A 20,415-nucleotide genomic window follows, 5' to 3' on the forward strand; every position below is an offset into this window, starting at 1 on the left:
GGGACTTCATACCCATCAAGCTGAGTGTGGCAGACTTGCTGCAGGCAAGAGCTCCCAGAAACAATGTCCCTGCTCGCTGTGATATGGGAGACCCCAGCATATATTCTCTCCTGATCCTACAGTCCTTTCAGTACAGTTCCTCTCAGCAGCTCTGGGAATACAGCAGTTTCAAAGGAAACGGGTAAAGGGACAAACTTCATTTAGGACTGGAAGCAGCTTCTGGATAACATGTTTCTCCAGGGAGGAAAGGCAAGAGGTGTGAGACAACAGGATAAGTGCTACCTCTCAGCCCCACTCTAGCAATAGTGGCTCAGTGACTCTCTACTAAAGATGGCCCAGCCAGACAACAGACTGACCCCAGAGCTGTGGGAGGGGGAATAAAAGCAAACTGACGTTTGGCGGCTCACGGCTGGGAAGGTGAACGAACATGTTGTTTGGTCTTGAGTTTGTAAAGCTTCCGTCACCTCCATCGCACGCTGACCTACTAGCATGTCCTGCACTTGAACTCCACCAAGTGCTATCTCCAGTCCTGCCCTGGTGGGAGGACTGACCCGCTGCAATGTGGGCATCCACCTCCCTGCTCATGGCAGAGGGGAACAGAGACTGAAACTCCCCTGTTTGCTGCTGCTCTAACCCCTGCTCTCTGGGAGACATCTCTGCAAGAATTCTAACAGGAAAACCAAGACTTGAAGGGCCTGGGAGAACGGCTGCTCAGCCACCAGCCTGCACTGCGGCATTCACTGGGAGATACAGAGCAGGAGGGAAGCAGACAGTTTCCATCCCCTGTGGTGCAGACAAGCACAGGTGGTCACAGGAGCCAGGAACTGGTGGGACATAAAGCAGCCCTGCCCGGACAGCATCCCCGGTCCTGCTGTGCCTTGGCATGCAGATCTGTCATGACACCTGGTGGCCACAGGCACCCCTGCAGCGCCTGTCACCAGTCTGCCCCTTTTCTCCTAAAACCTAGATAAATGATCTCATTTCTTCTTGTGTCTCATTCCAAGGGAATGTGGCCAGGATACTCAGGCTGGGAAACAGGAAGCATCTCTGAACACCCCCACAGTCACAGCAGCATCCCACAGGGTTCTCCATCCTGTACCATAACCTGCCACGCAGCTTTGCAGCCCTACCCCACCTCTGCCTGGGGTAGAGCACTGCCTTGGAAGGGTGGGAATCAACTCTGGGCTGCAGCAGGGCCTTTTGGAGAAGAAACTCATTATAATTATCAAAACCTATCAGATCTTTCTGATGTATCATGGCTGGGGACAGGGTTTCATTCCTGCAATCACATTTATGCTCTGAGCTAGCTCCTACCCTGCCAAAGTCCCAAACCTCCATGCCCAAAGCAGTGCTGATTACCACTGCAGGGAGCCAGGCTCCACACCTACACATTTATTATATATACACATCCTAGGGATGAAAGGGGGTCTTCCCATTTGCATGGTTTGGTTGAACGATTGTCCGTGCTGATGGTCCGGTTACAACATCACTCTTCCCATGGACTCATATCTGTGTCGATGGCCACGCAATTATAGGCTGCATAGCGTAACTTCTCTTCACACACTTTGGCTCTAGGGATGACAGGAGGGGGGAAAAAAACACGAGGAGGAGTTGCCATTGCTGTATCTGTCAGCTGAGATGACAAAATGCTTTTTTGAGTTGGAGGCTGGGCCTCAACCACCCCACATGGAGGGAATCATAGCAGCTGCATAGTACAGTCAGGGCAGCTTAAGTGTGGCAAAGTGACAGGATCCTATGGATCAGCATCAAGGCTGGGAGGAGAACCCAGCTGCCCAGCCTACCACATACAGGCAGCAATACAACTTACGTGGCATAGTTGGGCAAGAAGAGGGTGCTGGAGCAGGTGGAAGACTCTGGCAATGCATCTGTTGTCTCAGAGCTTGGGAAGAAGGTAACAAAGTGCTCAGACCCAATGCAGGCCAATAAGGCAGAGGAGACCCACAGATCCCCTTCAATGTGGTTTCTGTCAGCCTTGTGACTTCGAGAGGGACAGACTCACCCCAGCTTGTCTGGATAGATGTAGATTCGTGCTGGAAGACGGCTTCTGCCAGTGACAAACCTGAGGAAGCGGCTGCGGTCCTCTGTGAAGAGAAGGCAAAGACAAAGCTGATCCCAGGGATATGGGAAGAGACGTTCAGCCACGTCCAGGTGTCCCCAGCGCTGGCAAGGAGTTGCTCTGCTCAGCTGCCATCTGCTCCCCAGGCAGTGACTCCTCTCCCAGGTTGCAGAGAGCACCCAGGGGCTGTTATGGCACAAGATGACATGTAGGGGCAAGCAAATCACTCACCATTGGTAAAGTTGTTGAGTGCTTCCCAGAAGTACTGAACCCGAGTATCCAATGGCTCAAAGTCCTCAAATCGTGCTGGAAGGAAAGATACAGAAAAGGAGTTGCTAGAGCCTCTCCCTTGAAGAACTACAGCAGGACTCCCCTGTTTGCCCACAGGCCCTCTGCTAACACACGAAGAGACTTCTAGGTGTCTGCAGGCTGTCAGCACACGGACCCGGGATGTGGGGACACATGCACTCAGGTTGTCCTCAGAAAACTCCTCCAGATCCAGATCTTGGCTCCAGAGAAGCTCGCGCACTGGGAACACAGGCACAATCCAGCCTCTCTGCTGAAGCCCTGCACGGAGGCGAGCGGCTCCGCTGACCCTACCAGCACTCAGCTAAGGGCAAGAAATAGGCAGACCAATTCTTCACTGAAATAAAGGATAATGCATCTGTTTACTGTGCCTCTCTCTGTCCCAAATGGCAGAGAAGACCACCATCTCTCCTTCAGGGAAACTGGTTTTGGTAGAGTCCTTCACTTACTGAGCTTCTTCAAGGCATCAACTGTGACTTCAGGGTCTCCACAGACTTTCTTTTCCAGCTCCTGCCAGGTGAGAAGGTCAAGAACAGCTTGGGGTACCACCTTCAGCAGCCCAGCCTGCATGGCCATGATCTGAAAAGAAGATGGGGCAACTGAGTGGCATGTCCTGCCTGTTTCCCTGGCTCACAGTAGATTCCAGGGACTGCACTGGATTGAAGCCGTGCAATTGCTCAAGAAACACTCCAAGGAACATGGAAAGGAGAACAGGGTCCCACAGAGAAGCATATGAATTAATTCAAGAATGTCAGGTCTGAAAATAAAAGCCCTATATCTCCTACACTGCTACGAGCCACTTGCCTTTCAGCAAACCCTGGAACTCCAGGATCCCACCCAAAATGGCTGGTTACTGCTGCACTACTGAGCATAGGGACCCCACATGCGATTCATTTAAACAGATGTGGAATAGTAGGGATGTCTCAAGGGGCTGCCTGTGAACTCAGCCACTGATGCTCTGTGCAGCGTTACCTGCTCCTTGCTCTCCTCCAGCCGGGCCTTCTGCACCAGGCGGATGAACTCCTTGCGGTCCTCGTAGCGCACCACGGTGCTGCTGCCGTTGGGGATCAGCTCCACCATGCGCTGGTCGCTCAGCACCGTTGTGTAGGTCAGCTCATTCCCGAACTTGAACTCAAACGTGTCTTTGTCCATGACTTCCATCACCTCCAGCAGCTTCACCTGCTCAGCCCCCAGAAGAGTGTGTATTAGGGAGAGGCCCTCAAGCAGCCATGTGCCTGAGCCCCCATCTCCTTCCTTCTCTGGCAAGGGCAGGAGTGACTGGGTCAGCAGCACATCATGGGATACACTGCCTGGATCTGTACTTGCTTTTTGGTGGACCCTGGGGTGTTACATGCTGAGAGCAGGAGGTGGCAGGGCTACATCTCCCTATCAGCTGTGGGCTGCACGAGTGCTAAGAGCACCCTTTTTGTGCATGTTTCTCTGACACATCATAAGAGTCAAACACAACATGGTGACAGGGACACAAACCACCCCCTTGCTGAGGTGGCAGAAGGAACACAATAGGCACTGCCTTTCAGCCCCTCTCACCAGCACAGAGTCCACAGCAGGAAAGTCTTTGCTCCAGCTGACTTCCTCCCCTGTTAACTGCTTCCATACAAAGCCAGGAAGAGCCAGGACCTGAAAGAGAAAAAATATTTTACTGTGCAAGAAGATATATTTCCAGAGGTGAAGATGGGGCACAAAAGTGCAGATGAGACACAGAGCTGGAATAGGTGGAAACATAGGAGCTTCTCTGCTTTCCCCATGCCCTCAGGCCTTGTCCTTCTCTTATTAGGTATTGCCAGGCACCTTGGCCTGCATGGTGAAGAGCAGAAACCAGAAAAGCTCTCATAAGCTCCTGGCGTAATCGCCCAAAATCCAGGTTGTGAGCTCTCCTAATCCCATGACCCCAAATCCTGACAAAGATGCTTTGCCCCATTATGTGATCGCAGGGCCCTCCCCCATTCCTGCTGGATGGGCTGCAGAAGAGGGCTACTGATTGCCTTCGGGATAAACCTCCATGCAGAGAGAAGGCTGAAAGCTCACCAGAAACTCCTTGCCTCTCAGAGCTGCTCCCATGATCTGCCCAATCCACTCATATTTTGGGAAGTCTTTGCAGGAGGGATTGGGCACATACATGTCCCTGGCTTCTCCAGTGCTGTTACCCTACAAGAGAGAGTAAAATTCCAAGTCATATTCTCAGTCCAGCATGATGCACCACAGACTCAGCTCCTGCAGTGACTTTGTGCACTTTCTACAACAGAAAAGGCCTAAAAAACGTCTTCCCTAGTATTGCTCCTATTGAGAGACAATAATCCAGGCACTTGCCACTGTATCCTAAAACTGGATGCAGCAAAACAATTTCCAAAGCCTGTTAGGTGGCTCAGCCAAACCCTTTCGCTAGGAGAATTTTGACCAGCAGAGGCAGGTACATTCCAGACATGCAGGGGGACAGGACAACACTGCATCACTAGGCATGGAAAGATCCGCCCCAGGCATCCCGACCCACAGCACCTGGTTGGACGTGCGCACGAAGAAGGGCAGGGGCACGGGGGTGTCCGCAGAGCTAGGACACAGCTCCTCTGACATGTCCGCCAAGCTGTCCCGAAAACCACCACCTGCAACCCCAAAAGACCCACATTTTTAGTGATGCAAACTCTATGTGCTCAATATGCAGCAGAGACCAGGAACGCTGGTCAAACCTGACCCCACTGAGCTCCTCTCAGTGTCTTGTGGTACCAGAGGAAATAGGACAGGAAAACCCACCCTGCCTGGCCTGTGGGGGGCAGCCACATTTGGCAGTGCCAGTGCTGCTGGAGGGGCAATGTACATCCTTACGAGGACATGGTGACCTGCCTTCCCTCTCCCCCCATCCAGAGGCAGCAATACAGGAGGCAAGCATGAGCCAGGGCAGCAACGTGGTGCCCCCTTCAACTAACTCCCCACTCTGCCCCACAGAGAGGCCTGGCCCCACGCAGGCTCTACCTTGGTCGATGATGCCCTCTGCGATGAATTTGCACTCCCACCACTGGTCATAACGCAGCGGCCACCTGTAGGGAACCAAGCACAGCCTGAGCCACTGCTTACACCCCAGGTGCTCGGAGCACCCGGGGCTGAGGAGAGACTGGGGAGGCAGCAGGGACAGCTGGGGCACCAGGGGCTAGAGGAGACCAGCCAGGGCCTGAGACAGGGCAAGACATAAGTTCTCCAGAGCCAACTGCATCCTCAGTGGGGAGGCAACGCCTTGGGAATCGCCCCGATACCCTGTGGAACTGTATCCTGCCCAGGCAACCCTTCTGTGTCAACGGGCAGAGCTCCTAGCAGTGCACGATGCTCTCCCTCCCTCAGGCACCACTTACCTATAATCTAGGGGCTTTTCAAACTTGTCAGAGGGTTTCAGGCCTTCATACACCTGTAGCAAACAGAGAAGATCAAGGTTGGCACCTCAGTTTAGAAGGCCAGGTCACTCCCAAAGGGCCACAGGGAAAGTTTGCTGCTCTTTTTAGTGCAACATTGTTATCCTCTGCATCAGTAACACACCAGGGAGAGAGTCCAGCTCCATGGTGTGTTACTGTCTAGGACAGACTTCAACTCAGATCTCCTAAATTCCTCCTAGCATCCTGTCCTAGGGATACTCTGCCTCTCTATCAATCTCTACTCGAGTCAAGTCAGGATGAGACTTTAAAAGATGAGCTACATATTTTACTTACAATATTCAGTGTTATTTATCATTTAGTATTATTATTTACAGTATTTAGCACCATTCCTGGATAAGGGACCATGATCAGCACACATATCTAGAGAGCTTAGGAGTCATATAAAGAGGTACTGGGTAACTCCAGCTCCCATTCAGCTCCCTCCATCCACCCCACGCCAGTTCCTTTTGGTTTCAGAAAACCCCACTCTTCCCATAACAGTGGGACCCCTTCCTGCACTCAGGAGGGGCAGTACCTGGGTGAAGACAGCATTCTTACAGCTGGGGTCCAGAGCAGGGTTGTCTCGGTGCTCCATGGCCAGGCGCCGGTTAATATAGAGCCGGGGCATGAAGTTGGGCTTGCTGGTCTCCGAGTCCTTCAGACACTGGGTGATGAGAGCCGTGCGCCGCTTGGACAGCAGCAGGAACTGCTTGATATGCTGCCAATGGACATGGGCAAGATGTCACATGTGCCCAGCGGTGCCCAAGGCAGCTCAGCTGCTTCCCACCGATAGCTCTGAACTGCCAGACCTCCCCCCAACCCAGAGCTGCTGCAACCTACATAAAACCATGTTCTCCTGAACAACTTTTGTTCCACCTCTCCACTGCCTCACAGAGACTTTGTCTTCTGGTTTGAGAGAGATGTCATGGAAGAGAGATGTCCAGCCTGACCCTCTCTTCGTCAGACCTCATCCAACTCCCTGGCATCACTCAGACTCTCCTTTACCCTCCCTCTTGCCAGACCACAGATCTTATTAGCCCTCCTATTTGTAAGCAAATCAAGCTGTGAAAAATAAAAATCCTCAAATGCTTTGAGTTTTACACTAAGTTATCGTGGGAATTACAATGCTCTCTGACACCAAGTCTGGAAGTGCACAAAAGGGGAAAAGCCTGCAAATGCTCAGCCCACAAATTCTGGGAGAAGTTCTGAAGCAAAACAAACACACACACACTGGAAGGATGAGCCACCTCTCATGAGAAAAATGCAGATCAAAAGCTTAAAGCCAGAAAGTGCTTATTAGTAAAAAGCCTTGTCAATTGGTCATGGCCAGCTCAGAACTGCCAGCAGCGAGTTCTGGAACTAACTTAGAGAGCCCTGGGCTGAGATCTCAGGGCAAACATGTGCTCAGATCACACCCAGTGCAGCTAGTCTGAATCCTTTCATGGGTTAAGCCCGCTCACCCTGGAGTTCTAGTTTGATTCTGCTTGCAACCCTATATCTAAATATTTGCACACCAGAATTTTAACAGGAAACTAATCTCCAAGATCGTCTTTGATAGCTTTAAGGAATTACGCTCTCCAAGATACGTCTCTGGAGTTGGTTTAGAAGGCAGTGACTGTTTCCCTTGCCACAGCCCAGCTGAAGTCACCCTGCCAGAGCTGGGCAGAAATCTCCCACCTTGAGCTTGCTGAACGTGCCGACAGTGTGGTCCCAGGCTGGCACCAGGTGATGCAGGACACTGTCCAGGAGCTTAATGAACCTAGATCACAAAGAAGATGCTGTGACACATATGAGGGCCAGGAATCTGAAAAAACGTATTCCAGCCCAAGAGATTCCAGGTAGAAGCAGAAAAGCAGCAACTCATCTGAACAAAACCCAACGAAGACTTAAATCACAGAACCTTTGCCCTAAGTGCCCGTTTCCTGGGATCATACAAGCTCACAAAGCACTCTGTGCATGCCTGCCCCATGCACAGCACGGCTGTACTGTACTCACAACATACAAAATGCAAGCTGTAAGCCCACACTTAAAGCATAGGAAGCTAATTCTGGGCTCCCACTTTGTCCCCATATGCATCTGCCATTTCCTCAGGGGTCCAGGATGCCCTTCCCGCAAGGAGGCGTGCAGGCAACACCATGACCCTACCAGCTCCTTCCCCAACGCACCTCTGAATGAGCACGGCCCGCCGGTAGAGCAGGTCGGGGTCGGTGCCCTCCAGGCGGGGGTAACGCACTAAATTCGCCAGCTGGAACATGTCGGCACTGAGCCCCAGGTCTCGCTGTCGAGAGGATTTGATTTTGATCCCTCGGAGTCGAACGTCAATCCCATCATCTGCCAAGGAAGAGCAAGAATGATATGCTAAGGGCAGGAGAAAGTGAGCCCTGCAGCGAGGGCACTGCACATCCCCACCAGCGAGCGAAAAGCCTTGGCTGGCAGAGATGCAAGGACAAGACCTTCCCAGTCTCATGCTGGCTTTGCTCCCTGCATAGTTGGACTGCAGAGCTCCTGAGCAATGGTGTTCACAGTTCTCCTCCTGGGGCTTAGTCACCACCTGAGAAACTCAGGGAAACAGTGAAGAGCCAACTTCCAATCAGAGACAGAGCACAGAACCAGGCAGAACAGAGTCACCAAGTCTAGCTTCCTGTCAGCATGCTGGCCATCCAGGCCCCTCTGGAGTTTCCCATAGATCTTCTGCATCCCAGCTGGAACACCAGTGAGGCCAAGAGTGTGAGCCTCAGAGACCAACCCTAAACACACAGCACCCTACAGGACACGTTACAGATGCAGCCATAACACCCAGGCCTACCTCTGCACTCCACAATGCGGATCTCGATGACAGGCAGGTGCATCGTCATGTCCTCAAGGACACACACATCTCCAATGTAGCTCCTGCAAACACAGCACAGACAGGGGCTGCAGAGATGCTCCCTTGCCCATCCTACCAAAATCTGCCTGACAGCTTACTGGGAAAGACGGTTCGACCTCTGAAATGGCAAATTGTGACTGGAACCCAGCCCCAGCCTCACGGTTCCATCAGCCCTGCAACATGCCCAATGTGAAACTCGCAGCCTCCTGCTGCCTCACGTCTAGGCAACCCATTCCTGACCTGTCCTACAGGACAAACATGGCTCCCCAAATCAACCCAGCAGCTACTGGGCTGCACCAATGCTTCCCCGCTAACTACAGGCACAGCAAGGCCCTTCAGCTGGCCTGCAGGAGTTGGGCACGGGGTTTGCCAACATCCCTCAGACTTTAGTGCATCCGCAGCCTGTTTGCCCAGCACCTCACCTGGGCAGGAAAGGGCATGCAGAAGGTCTGCATCTAAGACTGCATCATTCCAGGACGGCTCTGGGAAACAGGCACAGATGATGGCTGCAAATCTGGGTCAGGAGAGTCCTGAACATCTCTCCCAAGGTCCTGTGCCTTTTAGGCCAGACTGGTGAGGATGTAACTGCCCAAGGTAAGGGCTTCCAGGACACCCTGGTCCCTACAATGACCACACTGCTCTCTGCCTCCTGCCACTCACTCATCAATGCCGACATCATTCAGTTTCTTCAGGTTGTCCCCCTCACCGCCATACACTGCAACCCGCTTGGGCATGAAGTTCTCATCGGTGGTATCCACTGTCAGCAGAAGCTTCCTGCAATGGGAACCATGAAATTAGGGAAGATACACCCTGCATGTGAGCACCCATTGCTGCTTCCCTCATGGCCTGTCCACACCCGTATGATGCTGGCTAGGGGCCTCTCAAGCCCAGACCCAGGGTGGGAGCCAAGGAGCAGAGAGGCCAGAGCAAATCAGGGCCACGATGGCCGTGCATAGAGACGGAGAGCCGTGGGGCCCACCCCAACCACAAACCAGCACGCAAGGGGAGCGATGCCTCACTTGACAATGGTGCCTTTCTTCATGTTGAGTCGCACCCAGTGCTGGCCCTGGGAGCCGTCGCTCTCCCAGTAGGTGTCTGCGTGGCTGTCGGTCAGACACGACACGTTGAAGTCCTCCTGGAAGAGGGTGTGAATGAAACAAAGATCAGATCACAGCAGGATTCACTTGTCCTTTAGAAGCTGCTCTCAGCATAAGTCTCAGAGCCAGAGAGGGCTCCAAATAGCCCAGCTCCATTTGCTGGGCTGTGGGAAGTCAGAGGTTCCCACTCAAGGACACTGGGCCAGACCCCAGGGTGCTCTGGGTCCAGGCACACAGCAGGGCATGTCAAACATTCCCTAAAACCAGCTCAGCAGCTCCCAGCAGCAGCTGCTTCTCAGACAGCAGCTCGTGCACTCCTCCCACACAACACCCTGCACAGCACTCTCCTCGGAGCCCTTCACTCCACAGCCCTCCGAGGTGCAGAGCAGTGCAGAACGGCGCAGCACACACGGCACCATCCAGGGCACCGCACGCAGCCCGGCACCCACCTCACCCGCTACTCACCGTGTAGGACGAGACGTCGATGCTGTCCACATACTGCTTGACGCTGCCCAAGTTCTCATCCTCCTTCCCAATGTGATCATATAAGAAATGCACTAGGTCTTCATCACACTCGTAAGTCCATGTTGGGGGCACATACCTATGAGAGCAAGGAGGTTAAAGGGCCTGAAGAGGCAGGAACAGCAAGCCTGCGCTAACCTGCTGGGTTAACGCATCAGGGAAGGTGAGTCTGTGCCCTGATTGCTTTGATCTCATGCTGATTTGGGCTTTGTGCAGGCTTATCTAGGACAAGGCTGTTTGTGCTGAGCAGAACCATCCTGCCCAGCTCCCGCAGCCCCCTCCACCCCGTCTGGAGGCGGCTGTCTGAACAGCAGGGGAGACAGCAACTCGCTCCCAACCCGCAGCCGAAACGCACAGGGGAACCTGCTCGCACCGAAGCCTCTCCACTGCAGCCTCATCCTGCTCCATGGGCTTGGGTTTTGCTCCAAGGCGCAGGGAGTACGTCAGATCCACCACCTGCTCCCACCTGAAACAACCCAGAAAAGAAGTGAGGGAAATGCACAGAAAGGAGGAGCCAGCAGTCAAAGAGCGGCTAGGAGAAGGTGACAGGGGTTTAATCCCCCATCACGCTGCATCTTTCACCACCTCAAGCCTCATGGCTGCCCTTTCCTTCCAGATTATCTCTAATTCTTCCAAGCCATACCCAGCTATATGGGTTCCTTATTGCCTCGCTTTCATATATGAAATGCCCAGTGGACTGGGACTCTTCAGTCCAGAGCAGAAATGGCTGAGGGGGAGGACACCAAAAAGCACAAGCAGCCAGGCACGGGCCAACAAGAACCTTGCTGGGCTCATATGTAAGGAGAAAGGGATGTCAAACAACGAGGACAGGCTCAGAGCACAAACACAGCGAGGAAGATGGTTCTACATCCTATATGTGATTAATCTGTGGAAATTCTCTCCACAAGATGCTGCAGGTGCTAAAGATGGATTCAAGGAGACATCACAAAAGCTCATAGAGAAATAAAAAAACACTAGAGTTGCTAGACGTACAGAAACACCTCTGGCACTGCAAGTTCCTGACCAAGGAACAGCTGGAGGCCATGGAGCTGACTGGGGAAGGTATTATCACAGCTGCTGTCTTTTCGACACTGTTGGGGGATATTTTGTCAGGTGGACCTTTGGCCCTACGCAACACAGGCGTTCTTGTGCTCTGGAGGGTTGGAGGTCAGGCTGAAGAAACAGCAGAAACAGGATTTTTGATCTTTTTAAACAAGGACTAGCTCTCCCACTTCTGCCATTACCGTAGCTGTGTCACAATGCACCTATAAAGAGCAGGATTCACGTATGGATCATGGGGAAAAGTCCAGACTAAAGATCTCTCAGCGAATTATCTACTGGTGACAGCTCAGGCAAAGCTGGCCTGTCCTAAGCACATGCCCAGGGACAGGGAGATGCTGAGAGATGGGAGGCTCAGTCCAGAGGTGGGACAGCAGTACAAAAACTTGAGCGCATAAGTCATATAGATCATATGCATATACAGAACATCACAGCCAAGGACCTAGGTTTAATGTGCAGGTCTCCGGCTCCCCACTGCGGGCAGCAAAACCCCGGCTTCTGCTCCATGTCAGGGTCTGGATGCTGCCCCATCCTGCACAGGAGGAGCCCGGCTGCACGGACGCGCGTGACGCCCTGCGGGGACGACCACGCTACCTGATCACGGGCTTGTAGTCGACGCCGAAGAGCTGCTGCTGCCGCTGGATCCTCTCGGTGGACTCCACGGGGACCAGCCTGTCGCCTCCCTCGGCGTGCTTGCACACCAGCACCCAGCCCTCCTCCAGCTCGCAGCCGCTCCGGTACTCCTCGAGCTGCTCCTGCGCAGGACACGCGGCCCCTCAGCGTCCCGGCCACGGATGGGACCCCCCGGGACGAGGCGCGACGGGCCAGGCCCGGCGCAGCACGGACGGGCCCGCGGGACGGCGCAGACCCCCGGGGCCCGCAGCGCGGCCTCGCCGGGCCCCGCCGCGACACCTCGGCGATGGGCGGCGGCGCCAGCACTGCCGGGGGTGTCACCCGCCGCCCCGGTGCCGCCGTTACCTTGCTGAGCTTCACCCAGAGCCCGGCGCCGTTGCAGTACTCCTCGCCCGTGGCGCGCAGGCAGCCGCCCTTGCGCACCTCGATGGTGGCCCGCGCCGCCCGCTTGCCGCCCCGCGCCGGCCCCGGGCTGTCCCAGACGCTGAGCAGGCTGCGGGCGGTGGCGGCGGCCGCGGCGGCGGCGGGGTCCTTGCAGATCTTGTACTGCACCTCGCGGGGCACGTAGCAGAGCGCGGCGGGCAGCGGGCGGGCGCGGCGGAAGCACTCGCTGCACTGCAGCAGGAACCGCAGCCGGCCCAGCACCTGGTGCGGCGCCTCCGCGCCCGCGCGCATCGCGGCGCCGCTCCGGCCCGCGCGCCCCCGCGGCCGAGCCCCGCACCGGAGACCCCGGCGCTCGCTGCTCGCGGGCTTACGGCAAACCCCGCCCGCTGCCCTGGCAAGATGGCGGCGCCCGCGGGGCGGAGGCAGGGCAAGATGGCGGCGCCCGTGCTGCCTACGGAGAGACAGGGAGCGGTGCAAGATGGCGGCGTACGGAGAGGGCAAGATGGCGTCGCCCGTGCCAACTACGGAAGGGAGGGGCCGCGACAAGATGGCGGTGCCTGCGGGGCGGGACGGAGCGGAGCGGGGCGGGCCAGACCAGGTTGGGGAGGAGCGCGGCGCAGCAGCATGGAGGACAGCGAGCGGCTCCTGTGAGTAGCCGGGGCCCAGGAGGAGCCATTCCCGCCGCCGTGCCGCACCGCGACCCCTCCGGGGCGGCGGGAAGCGGGGGGCATGGGAAGGAAGCGAATCCAGCCGCCTCCTCTGTACCCCCACCGCTGGTGCGACACCGGCGTGAAACTGGAGTCCCGTGCTGGGGACACGGTGCGATACTGGGGACACTGGAGCGGCACTGGGCCCTCCGCCAGGTGGTGTAGCCTTGGGGCGACACTGGTGTAGCCTTGGGGACAGGGGTCCTGCCCTGGGATGGCTCTCTGGGGACATGTCTCCTCAGCCCCAGGCCATGCGCAGGGGGACAGCGCTGGCCTGTCCCATGTCGAGGCCGGGGCTGTCCCGTGCTTGGGGACTCCGCAGGGCCGGGGTCTCTGTGCCTGCTCCACGCGGCTGTCCCAGCTTCGTTCCGCGGGTGCCGACCCCTCTGGGAAGGGGCCGGAGATGCCCTGTTGCCTGATGGCGCCAAGGCTGCCCACAAGCAGCACATGCACTGAGTTTGTTTGTTTGCAGGGGCTCAGCCCCATGCTGCCAGCCCAGGCCTGCGGGGCGCAGATAGGGGCTGGGACACCAGGCGCACACTGGGACCCGGAATCTCTCTGAGCGGGAGCAGCTGCTGCTCCTGATAACCTAATCTCGCAGGGCCCTGGGCAAGGCGCTGCCCACCCGCAGGGAGCCCCTGCGCTGCCCTGGGGGTCCTGGGGCTTTGGCCGGGCCCCACGCGGCCCTGCAAGTGCTGCCGTCCCAGGGCTGTCTCCTGGCTTGTGCCCGGAGATCAGCCTGGCTCTGCTCACCCTCCTGGCCATGAGCAGGGAAAGCACCGGGCTGGGCTCCCGCCTCCAAGATCTCCTTCCCCTTGGAGCACCAAGGGGTCTCCTGTAGTGTCGCAAGAGGCAGGACGGAGTGTTAATGACCCCGTGCAAGGCACCACCCTGCCCGCTCTGCCCTGCTTGTGCCTGGTCTCCCTCTGCACCAGGGTTAAGCGGCAGCTGGTCCCTCTCTGATGACAACCTCTTTCTCCTCCTTCCTATAGCCCCAAGGGCTTCCCCAAGCTGAAGAATGACACGTTCCTGCGAGCGGCCCGTGGCGAGGAGACCGAGTACACGCCGGTGTGGTGCATGCGGCAGGCAGGGCGCTACCTGCCCGGTGAGCAGCCAGCGGGCGCAGGCGGGCGGCGGGCAGGGCCGGCGCTGCCCCGCGTGCACCGCGTCACGCTCGGCCTGTCCCCTGCAGAGTTTCGGGAGACACGGGCTGCGCAGGATTTCTTCGCCACTTGCCGGAGCCCCAAGGTGTGCTGTGAGCTGACGCTGCAGGTGAGCAGGCCCTCGAGGGGGGTCAGTTTGTCCTCTGTCTTCTCCTAGATCAGGACAGGCGTCTTTTGCTGCCTCCCGCTCTGGGTGGCTGCATGTTCCAGGAAGTTGTGTAGCCTGAAGCTTGGCTCTTTGGCAGTCACGGAGCGACCCACTGGGGTGGAACAGGGTAGAAGGGGCCGTGCAGCCACCCCTAACCAGGCAGTTTCCTGAGTTGCCTCAGGGACCCCGTTGCCTGGGCTGGCTGTGTGCAGGTCTGAACCCTCTGTGGGAAGGGTGCCTGGGTCCTTCACTAACACTGCTTCTTCCCCTCTGCCACCTGCAGCCACTCAGACGATTCCCCCTGGATGCTGCTATTATCTTCTCCGACATCCTGGTGGTGCCCCAGGTGAGTGCTATGGCTAGCAGTGATGGGAAGCAGTGCCTGGGAAGGGGGCTGGTCCAAAACTGCCCCATTCCTTCCTCTTCTCTTCCCCATCCCCAGGCACTAGGCATGGATGTTGTCATGACACCCGGCAAAGGACCCACCTTCCCAGAGCCCCTGAAGGAGGTGGAGGATCTGCTGAAACTGCGGCAGAAGGTGGATGTGACTGCGGAGCTTGGTTACGTCTTCCAGGCCATCACACTGACACGGCACAGCCTGGAGGGCAAGGTGCCCCTCATCGGCTTCTCTGGGGCACCTGTAAGTGCTGGTGCTCCACGAGGTGGAATTTCTAGTTGGGCATGGTCTTCCCCACCCCTTCCTCTGGGATGATGCCTTTCCTGGCACCCCCAGAGCTGGAAGGATTGACTTTGGTAGTGTAGTTCATCCTGTGTAGGGCAGGGGATGTTTGATGTGGCAGCAGCTCAGCCTCAGGCTGTGGGGTGCTTACAGGTCTTACCTTCAGCACTGAGCCCAGGACTGGTCCCTCACATCTTCCATCTCCCTCTTCACCTTCTCTTCTCCTTCCCACAGTGGACGCTCATGTCCTACATGATTGAAGGTGGTGGCTCCCCTACGATGGCCAAGGCCAAGAGCTGGCTCTATCGCCACCCCGACGCGAGCCACCGACTGCTGCGGCTGCTCACGAACGTCATCATTGACTACCTGGTGGGGCAGGTGGCTGCCGGAGCGCAGGTGTGTCCCAGGGCCGAGTCCAGGAGGCAGGAGGGCAGAGATTAGGGACAAGAAGTAACGGGGGTCCAGCAGCTGGGAGCAAGAGGAGGAAGGACTGGGGTGCGTGGTGCCCGTGGCTCTCCCAGCCCTGCATCTCCGACAGGCGCTGCAACTCTTCGAGTCCCACGCGGGGCACCTGGGCCCAGAGCAGTTCCAGGACTTTGCCCTGCCCTACATCCGAGACATCGCCCGGGGCGTGAAGAGCAAGTTGAAGTCTGAGGCACTACCCCTAGTGCCCATGGTGAGTCTGGGGCTGCCCAAGGCAGTCCTGTTGCCTCCTACTCGTGGGGAGTAGGAGAACCATGGTGCTCTGCCCCAGCCACGGGGAAGAGCTGGGATGAGAACAGGCCAGAAAGCCATGCCTGGGTGTCTGGGAATTCCTTGCTGCAGGGTACAGCCAAACTGTGAGCAGGGACCCTCCTAGACACAGGGTCTGCAGGGAGCCCCCACCAGCCTGTCCTGGGGGCTCAGCACTGGGCACTGACCACCTTGCAGGCATTGCTCCTCCAGCCTGCAGCAGGAGCCCCACGACAGCTCCCCCCTTTGCAGCTCCTGGTATCTCTCGTGTCCTCCTGGGTGGCCCCTGTTGTCCCCAGCATCTCCTGTGCCAGCCTGTGGCGAGGGGCCTGGCCGGAGCAGGGTCGCTGCCCGTCTCCTTCCTCCCCAGATTGTCTTTGCGAAGGACGCGCACTACGCGCTGGCGGATCTGGCCCGTGCCGGCTACGAGGTGGTTGGTCTGGACTGGACTATCCGGCCACAGGACGCTCGGTAAGAGTCTGGCAGAGCGCTCTCGTGCCCACGCTGCACCTTAGGCTGGCTGCCCCGGCACCTCCTCTGCTCTGAGCTGTCACAGCCTGGGGATTTCTGACCCAGAGGTGGGGAGAGCCAGGCCCCGGTGCCGTGTGGAGCTAAGAGCAACCAGGAGCTGTCCAATGGTGAGGTCTGGATCGGGCCAGGCTGCCCCTTCTCCTGAGCCACACACAGCAACTCACCTGCTTCTTCCCCACTGCAGTGCACAGATAGGCAAGAACATCACCCTGCAGGGGAACTTGGACCCCTGTGCCCTCTATGCGCCCAAGGTGAGTGATGGCTGTGGCCAGCAAAACAGGTTAGTTTTGACCTGGGTTAAAGGCCTCCTTGTCTAAGTTTCCCTACCTGGAAAGTTGGCTCCTGTCCCAGTAGGACTAACCTGTGCCCTGCCCTATGGCACGGGGCCCCAGGTACCCCAGGCTCGATGGGGCTGACACATGGTTTCCCACCGTGCCTGCAGGAGAAGATTGGGGAGCTGGTGAAGAAGATGCTGGAGGGTTTCGGGACGCAACGCTACATTGCCAACCTGGGCCACGGCCTTTACCCTGACATGAGCCCGGAGCACGTGGGTGCCTTCGTGGAGGCCGTGCACGCACACTCCCGCCACATGAACAAGCACAGCTGAGCCCCAGGGCACAGGGACAGGACTGTGGCTGGAGCCTGGACCCGCCATGGCTGCAGGGCTCGTTCGAGGTTGGGGGTGGCATTAAACCAGCACCTTCTCTGTGGCAGCCGTGTGGCTCTGGCTGGGCTGGGGAAGGGGAGGTTGTTGGCTGCAGAGCAGAGGGGCTTTGCTGCCAGCCTAGTGGAGTCTGTGAGGGTGACGTGGAGCAGCTGAGCCCAGGCTCGTGCCTGGGATGGGGCACAGGGGGATTCCAAGGACACCCATCCCCTCTGATCTGTAAAGCAGTTTCTTGGGAGCCCTAAGAGCCCGGCACCAAGGCCCAGCCTGGGTCCAGCCATCCCCCTCCAGCCCTGGACAGGAATTGCTCCAGTTCCAGGCACTAAGGAGAGGCTCAGCCCAGCAAAGGGACAAGAGTTGTCGTGGGCCCCAGGGACTTGGGAATCACATTCCACCTCTGCTACAGGCTCACTGTGACCACTGCCAACGCTCCTGGTGGCCTCATGGCATGGCCCTGCTGTGGCTTAGTTTTCCACAGCCTCCCTCCAGCAAGAGCAATGGGAGGGCTCAGCAAGCACCTGGGGGTGCTGGTAGCACCCAGATGACTGAGGATAGGAGACTGTGCCACCCATAACATCCCCAACCCCGGCCCACTCACTGCGGTCAAAGGAGGCTGCAGGATCCATCAGGACGAGGCCAGTGCTCGCTCCAACGCTGCTCCCGCTGGCGCGGCCAGGGCCGTCCTGCCCTCAGACCCGGATTGCTGGTGCCGGGCGCACGTGGGAATTACACCAGGGTGATCAGGGTGTCTCGCTGCGCTCTGCCCCTCCGCAAGGAAGGGATGCGGGGTGTCCTGGAGAGCCAGGGCAGCCCCATCCCGGCCCGCGGCACCTGCGCCCCGCACGGAAACCCCTCCGGCTTCAGATAAAGGCAGTAGAGAAACATGCGGTAACGTCCATCCCTTTTATTATTAAACATCAGATGAAGAGGTCGCACACACACATACACGCACGCACGCAAAAAAAAAAAGGCAACAAAAGAAAAAGGAGAGAAACAGACTGCTTGAAGAATGCTATTTCGGTGGCGACAGATACCGAGTACAATTGGTTTCCTGGCCGGAGCGCGGACACGAGTCACTTTCCAAAAAATTGTAAATCAAACCAGACAGTAGATAACTAGCCCACGTTCTCTAACTACAAGTCACCATCCAGACTGGCCCCGGCCCCCCCAGCCCTCCCAACCCTTCAGGAAAAAAATGAACTAAACCTACAAGCTGCTGGCCAGGGGCCCCAGAGAGAGTCCATCCCCATGCAGGGCTTGTCCTGCAGCTGGGCGAGAGCTCGGCCTGGCCGCAGCTCCGACACGGAAAGAACGAACGTGCCGAGGGGCTGCCCTGCGGCTCCTGCCCTGGCGCCCGCGCCCACCGCGGAGGCCCAAAACCGCCGCGTGCCCAAGGCAGGCGCTGCTGGAGAGGGGCCCGCGGCAAGGCCGGCGTCCGTGCGCGTCCCAGCGGGCGCTGCCAAGTCCCTTCCTTCGCTGTCCTCACGCGTGGCCGCTCCGTCCGTCCGTCCGTCCGTGCGGGGCTGCGGGTCGAGCGGGCGGTCGCCTCCCCCCACTCCCTTCTCGCTGCCGCCGATGCCGTGGAAACCTGAGAAACGCTCGCGTGCCTTCTCCTCGCTGCGGTGGTGGTGGTTTGTTTGTTTAAATAATAGCTGATAATAATAATAATAGCAATAATAAAAATAATCGTCCCAGCCCACGACAATTTCAAGTATCCCCCAAATAAAAGACAGAATTATAAATAATTATAACTTTACAATTTAATAATTGACACATATACTATAGTATTTACAGTATCATAAATGCTTTTTTGTGTTACTTTTAGTAAGCAATCCCTGAGAACAGTTACTTTAACTTGTTTTTATTGAAGTATCTTCACAAATAGAGGAGTTTGCATGTCTCGGGCGGGCGGGAGAAGCACTCTGCAAAGCCATCGCTTTTGGTGACGCATGAGGTTCTAGTGTTGCGGGTTTCTTTGCTCACTCTTTTATTTTTTATCCCTCCACGTAACTTTAAAGATTTTTGAACTTTGCAACCTTCAGATCCCTCCAGCAGCCGCTTCCGTCAGGAAAGAGGTATTAGATTTCCAGGTTAGCTTTTGGTATTGGCAAGGGAGGGCCAGGGCTGAGCAAACCATTTCCCGTGGTTGCCTTTTGGTTTGTGCCCAAAGAATCTCTGGATCCTCTCAGCGTGTGAAATGGTCAAATCCAAGAAAGAAAGAAAAGAAAAAAATAAAAAAAAATAAACAAAAGAACAGAACAGAGCAGCCTCTGCCGTTTGGGGAAGGTGTTCTCCGCTTTTGTTCCTTCTTCTTTCCCGTGTCCCCGGGCCGTGGCCGGACCCTGCCAGTGCCAGCGGCAGCGGCCGGGGCTCACCCAAACCGTTCTCGCACCAGCAGCATCAGTTTTTTCTTGCCTTTGTAGATTTGTTTGAGATTGTCAATGAACTGGGCGAACTGTATGTGCCCGTCCTGCGCGAGCAGGAAGGTCTCCCTGGCCTTGCTGAGGAACTCGATGAACTCCCCGTAGTGCCGCGGGCTGATGTGGGTGAGGCGGGAGTGCGTGGTGTTGATGTAGGCGCTTATCGTGGCGTCCAGCAGCTGCCGCAGGGGCGCTTTGTCGGTCGACATCAGCTTCCCCGAGTTCCTGCGGCCGGGGATGCCGGCCAGGCCTGGGGCCGTCATGGTGCAGCGGCGAAGGATGTCCGAGAGCACCGTGGCGCAGTGCACGCTCTTCACCACCAGCGGGATGATGGCCGCCAGCTCGTTTTTGCCCAGCGAGTGGCTCAAGGCGCACGCCCAGAGCACGTCGTTGATGGCCGGGTGCGTGTCCTGGTTGTAGGCCAGGTTGAGATGAGTCATAGCCAGCGAGGCCAGTTTGAAGGCCCGGAGCGGGTAGCCCCGGTGCTCCATGTAGCGCGCGATGGTGAAGAGCTGCGTGTAGGTCATGCCGGTGGAGGCGGCGTCGATGACGATCTGGTAGGCGGTCTCGAAGGCGATGTGGTCCTTCTCGCAGAGCGTCAGGGCCGACAGGGCGCAGTTCTGGGGGTCCTTCATGGCGCACTGCAGCGCCAGGGTGCGGGCACAGCTGGCCAGCTCCTCGCGCTGCGGGTAGTCGAGGCTCAGGCGCAGGATGGTGTTGTGGGACATCACTGTGGCAGCCACGATGCTGGTGGCTTCCGTGGGGGTGAACAGAGAGTACCAGCTCTGCAGGATGCTCACCAGGGCCCTCACTCCTGCAAGAGAAACAGGGGTTACGGCAGAGGCCCAGCACCCAGCTTGGGTTACGAGGCTTCTCTTGCATTTCCAGACATCCAGAGCCACCCTGGAGCCGCAGCCAAGGAAAAGCAAGTCCCCAGCAGTGCTGGGGCCATGGCCTCCGCTACCACAGGGACTGGAGGTCTGGAGGGGGGCACACGGATGCCACCCTGCA

The 20,415-nt window shown here is 57.2% G+C and overlaps 3 protein-coding genes across 4 annotated transcripts in view; 1 reads left to right on the forward strand and 2 right to left on the reverse strand.

Annotated features, from left to right (window-relative positions):
* Positions 1-1,078: 1,078 nt before the first annotated feature.
* Positions 1,079-12,651, reverse strand: LOC104580622 (E3 ubiquitin-protein ligase HECTD3). Of its 2 annotated transcripts, none has more exons than XM_088526126.1 (21): positions 12,322-12,651; positions 11,938-12,098; positions 10,658-10,750; positions 10,228-10,363; positions 9,685-9,800; positions 9,326-9,439; positions 8,606-8,688; positions 7,965-8,130; positions 7,477-7,558; positions 6,335-6,517; positions 5,743-5,795; positions 5,369-5,433; positions 4,898-5,001; positions 4,430-4,549; positions 3,932-4,021; positions 3,356-3,562; positions 2,833-2,962; positions 2,309-2,383; positions 2,021-2,102; positions 1,829-1,900; positions 1,079-1,571 (listed from the first exon to the last, which is right to left on the reverse strand). In XM_088526126.1, the coding sequence occupies exons 1-21, from the start codon at positions 12,649-12,651 to the stop codon at positions 1,487-1,489; spliced, it is 2,547 nt and encodes an 848-aa protein (XP_088382252.1). In that variant the 3' UTR covers positions 1,079-1,486. The 2 variants fall into 2 exon arrangements, with proteins under 2 accessions (XP_088382252.1, XP_088382253.1); XM_088526127.1 differs by having other exon boundaries at positions 1,551-1,633.
* A 126-nt stretch (positions 12,652-12,777) lies between these two features.
* Positions 12,778-16,955, forward strand: UROD (uroporphyrinogen decarboxylase). Its single transcript, XM_088526128.1, has 10 exons — positions 12,778-13,007; positions 14,060-14,172; positions 14,260-14,333; positions 14,656-14,724; positions 14,821-15,018; positions 15,292-15,453; positions 15,596-15,733; positions 16,160-16,260; positions 16,505-16,571; positions 16,763-16,955. Exons 1-10 carry the CDS (start codon positions 12,793-12,795, stop codon positions 16,925-16,927), a joined length of 1,302 nt encoding a protein of 433 aa, XP_088382254.1. The 5' UTR covers positions 12,778-12,792; the 3' UTR covers positions 16,928-16,955.
* A 2,048-nt stretch (positions 16,956-19,003) lies between these two features.
* Positions 19,004-20,415, reverse strand: part of ZSWIM5 (zinc finger SWIM-type containing 5) — a 95,659-nt gene continuing 94,247 nt past the window's right edge. Inside the window, exon 14 of the mRNA XM_088526129.1 lies at positions 19,004-20,218. Coding sequence (XP_088382255.1) covers positions 19,356-20,218 — 863 coding nt within the window. The 3' untranslated portion in view covers positions 19,004-19,355. The remainder of the gene's footprint in view (positions 20,219-20,415) is intronic.

This window comes from Tinamus guttatus, unplaced genomic scaffold, assembly GCF_059628265.1.
Source record: "Tinamus guttatus ecotype Peru unplaced genomic scaffold, ASM5962826v1 Tinamus_guttatus_pri_ptg000242l, whole genome shotgun sequence".
Taxonomy (NCBI): domain Eukaryota; kingdom Metazoa; phylum Chordata; class Aves; order Tinamiformes; family Tinamidae; genus Tinamus; species Tinamus guttatus.

Excerpts from the sequence above, each read along its gene's own strand:
- LOC104580622 (XM_088526126.1), bottom strand. The coding sequence starts at position 12,651 with ATGCGCGCGGGCGCGGAGGCGCCGCACCAGGTGCTGGGCCGGCTGCGG. Across the intron at positions 10,364-10,657 it reads GCTGCAGTGGAGAGGCTTCG|GTATGTGCCCCCAACATGGA; the intron begins GTGCGAGCAGGT and ends TTGCTCTCATAG. Across the intron at positions 9,801-10,227 it reads TCGACGTCTCGTCCTACACG|GAGGACTTCAACGTGTCGTG; the intron begins GTGAGTAGCGGG and ends ACCCTCTTCCAG.
- UROD (XM_088526128.1), top strand. The coding sequence starts at position 12,793 with ATGGCGGCGCCCGTGCTGCCTACGGAGAGACAGGGAGCGGTGCAAGAT. Across the intron at positions 15,454-15,595 it reads AGGTGGCTGCCGGAGCGCAG|GCGCTGCAACTCTTCGAGTC; the intron begins GTGTGTCCCAGG and ends CATCTCCGACAG. Across the intron at positions 16,261-16,504 it reads ATCCGGCCACAGGACGCTCG|TGCACAGATAGGCAAGAACA; the intron begins GTAAGAGTCTGG and ends TCCCCACTGCAG.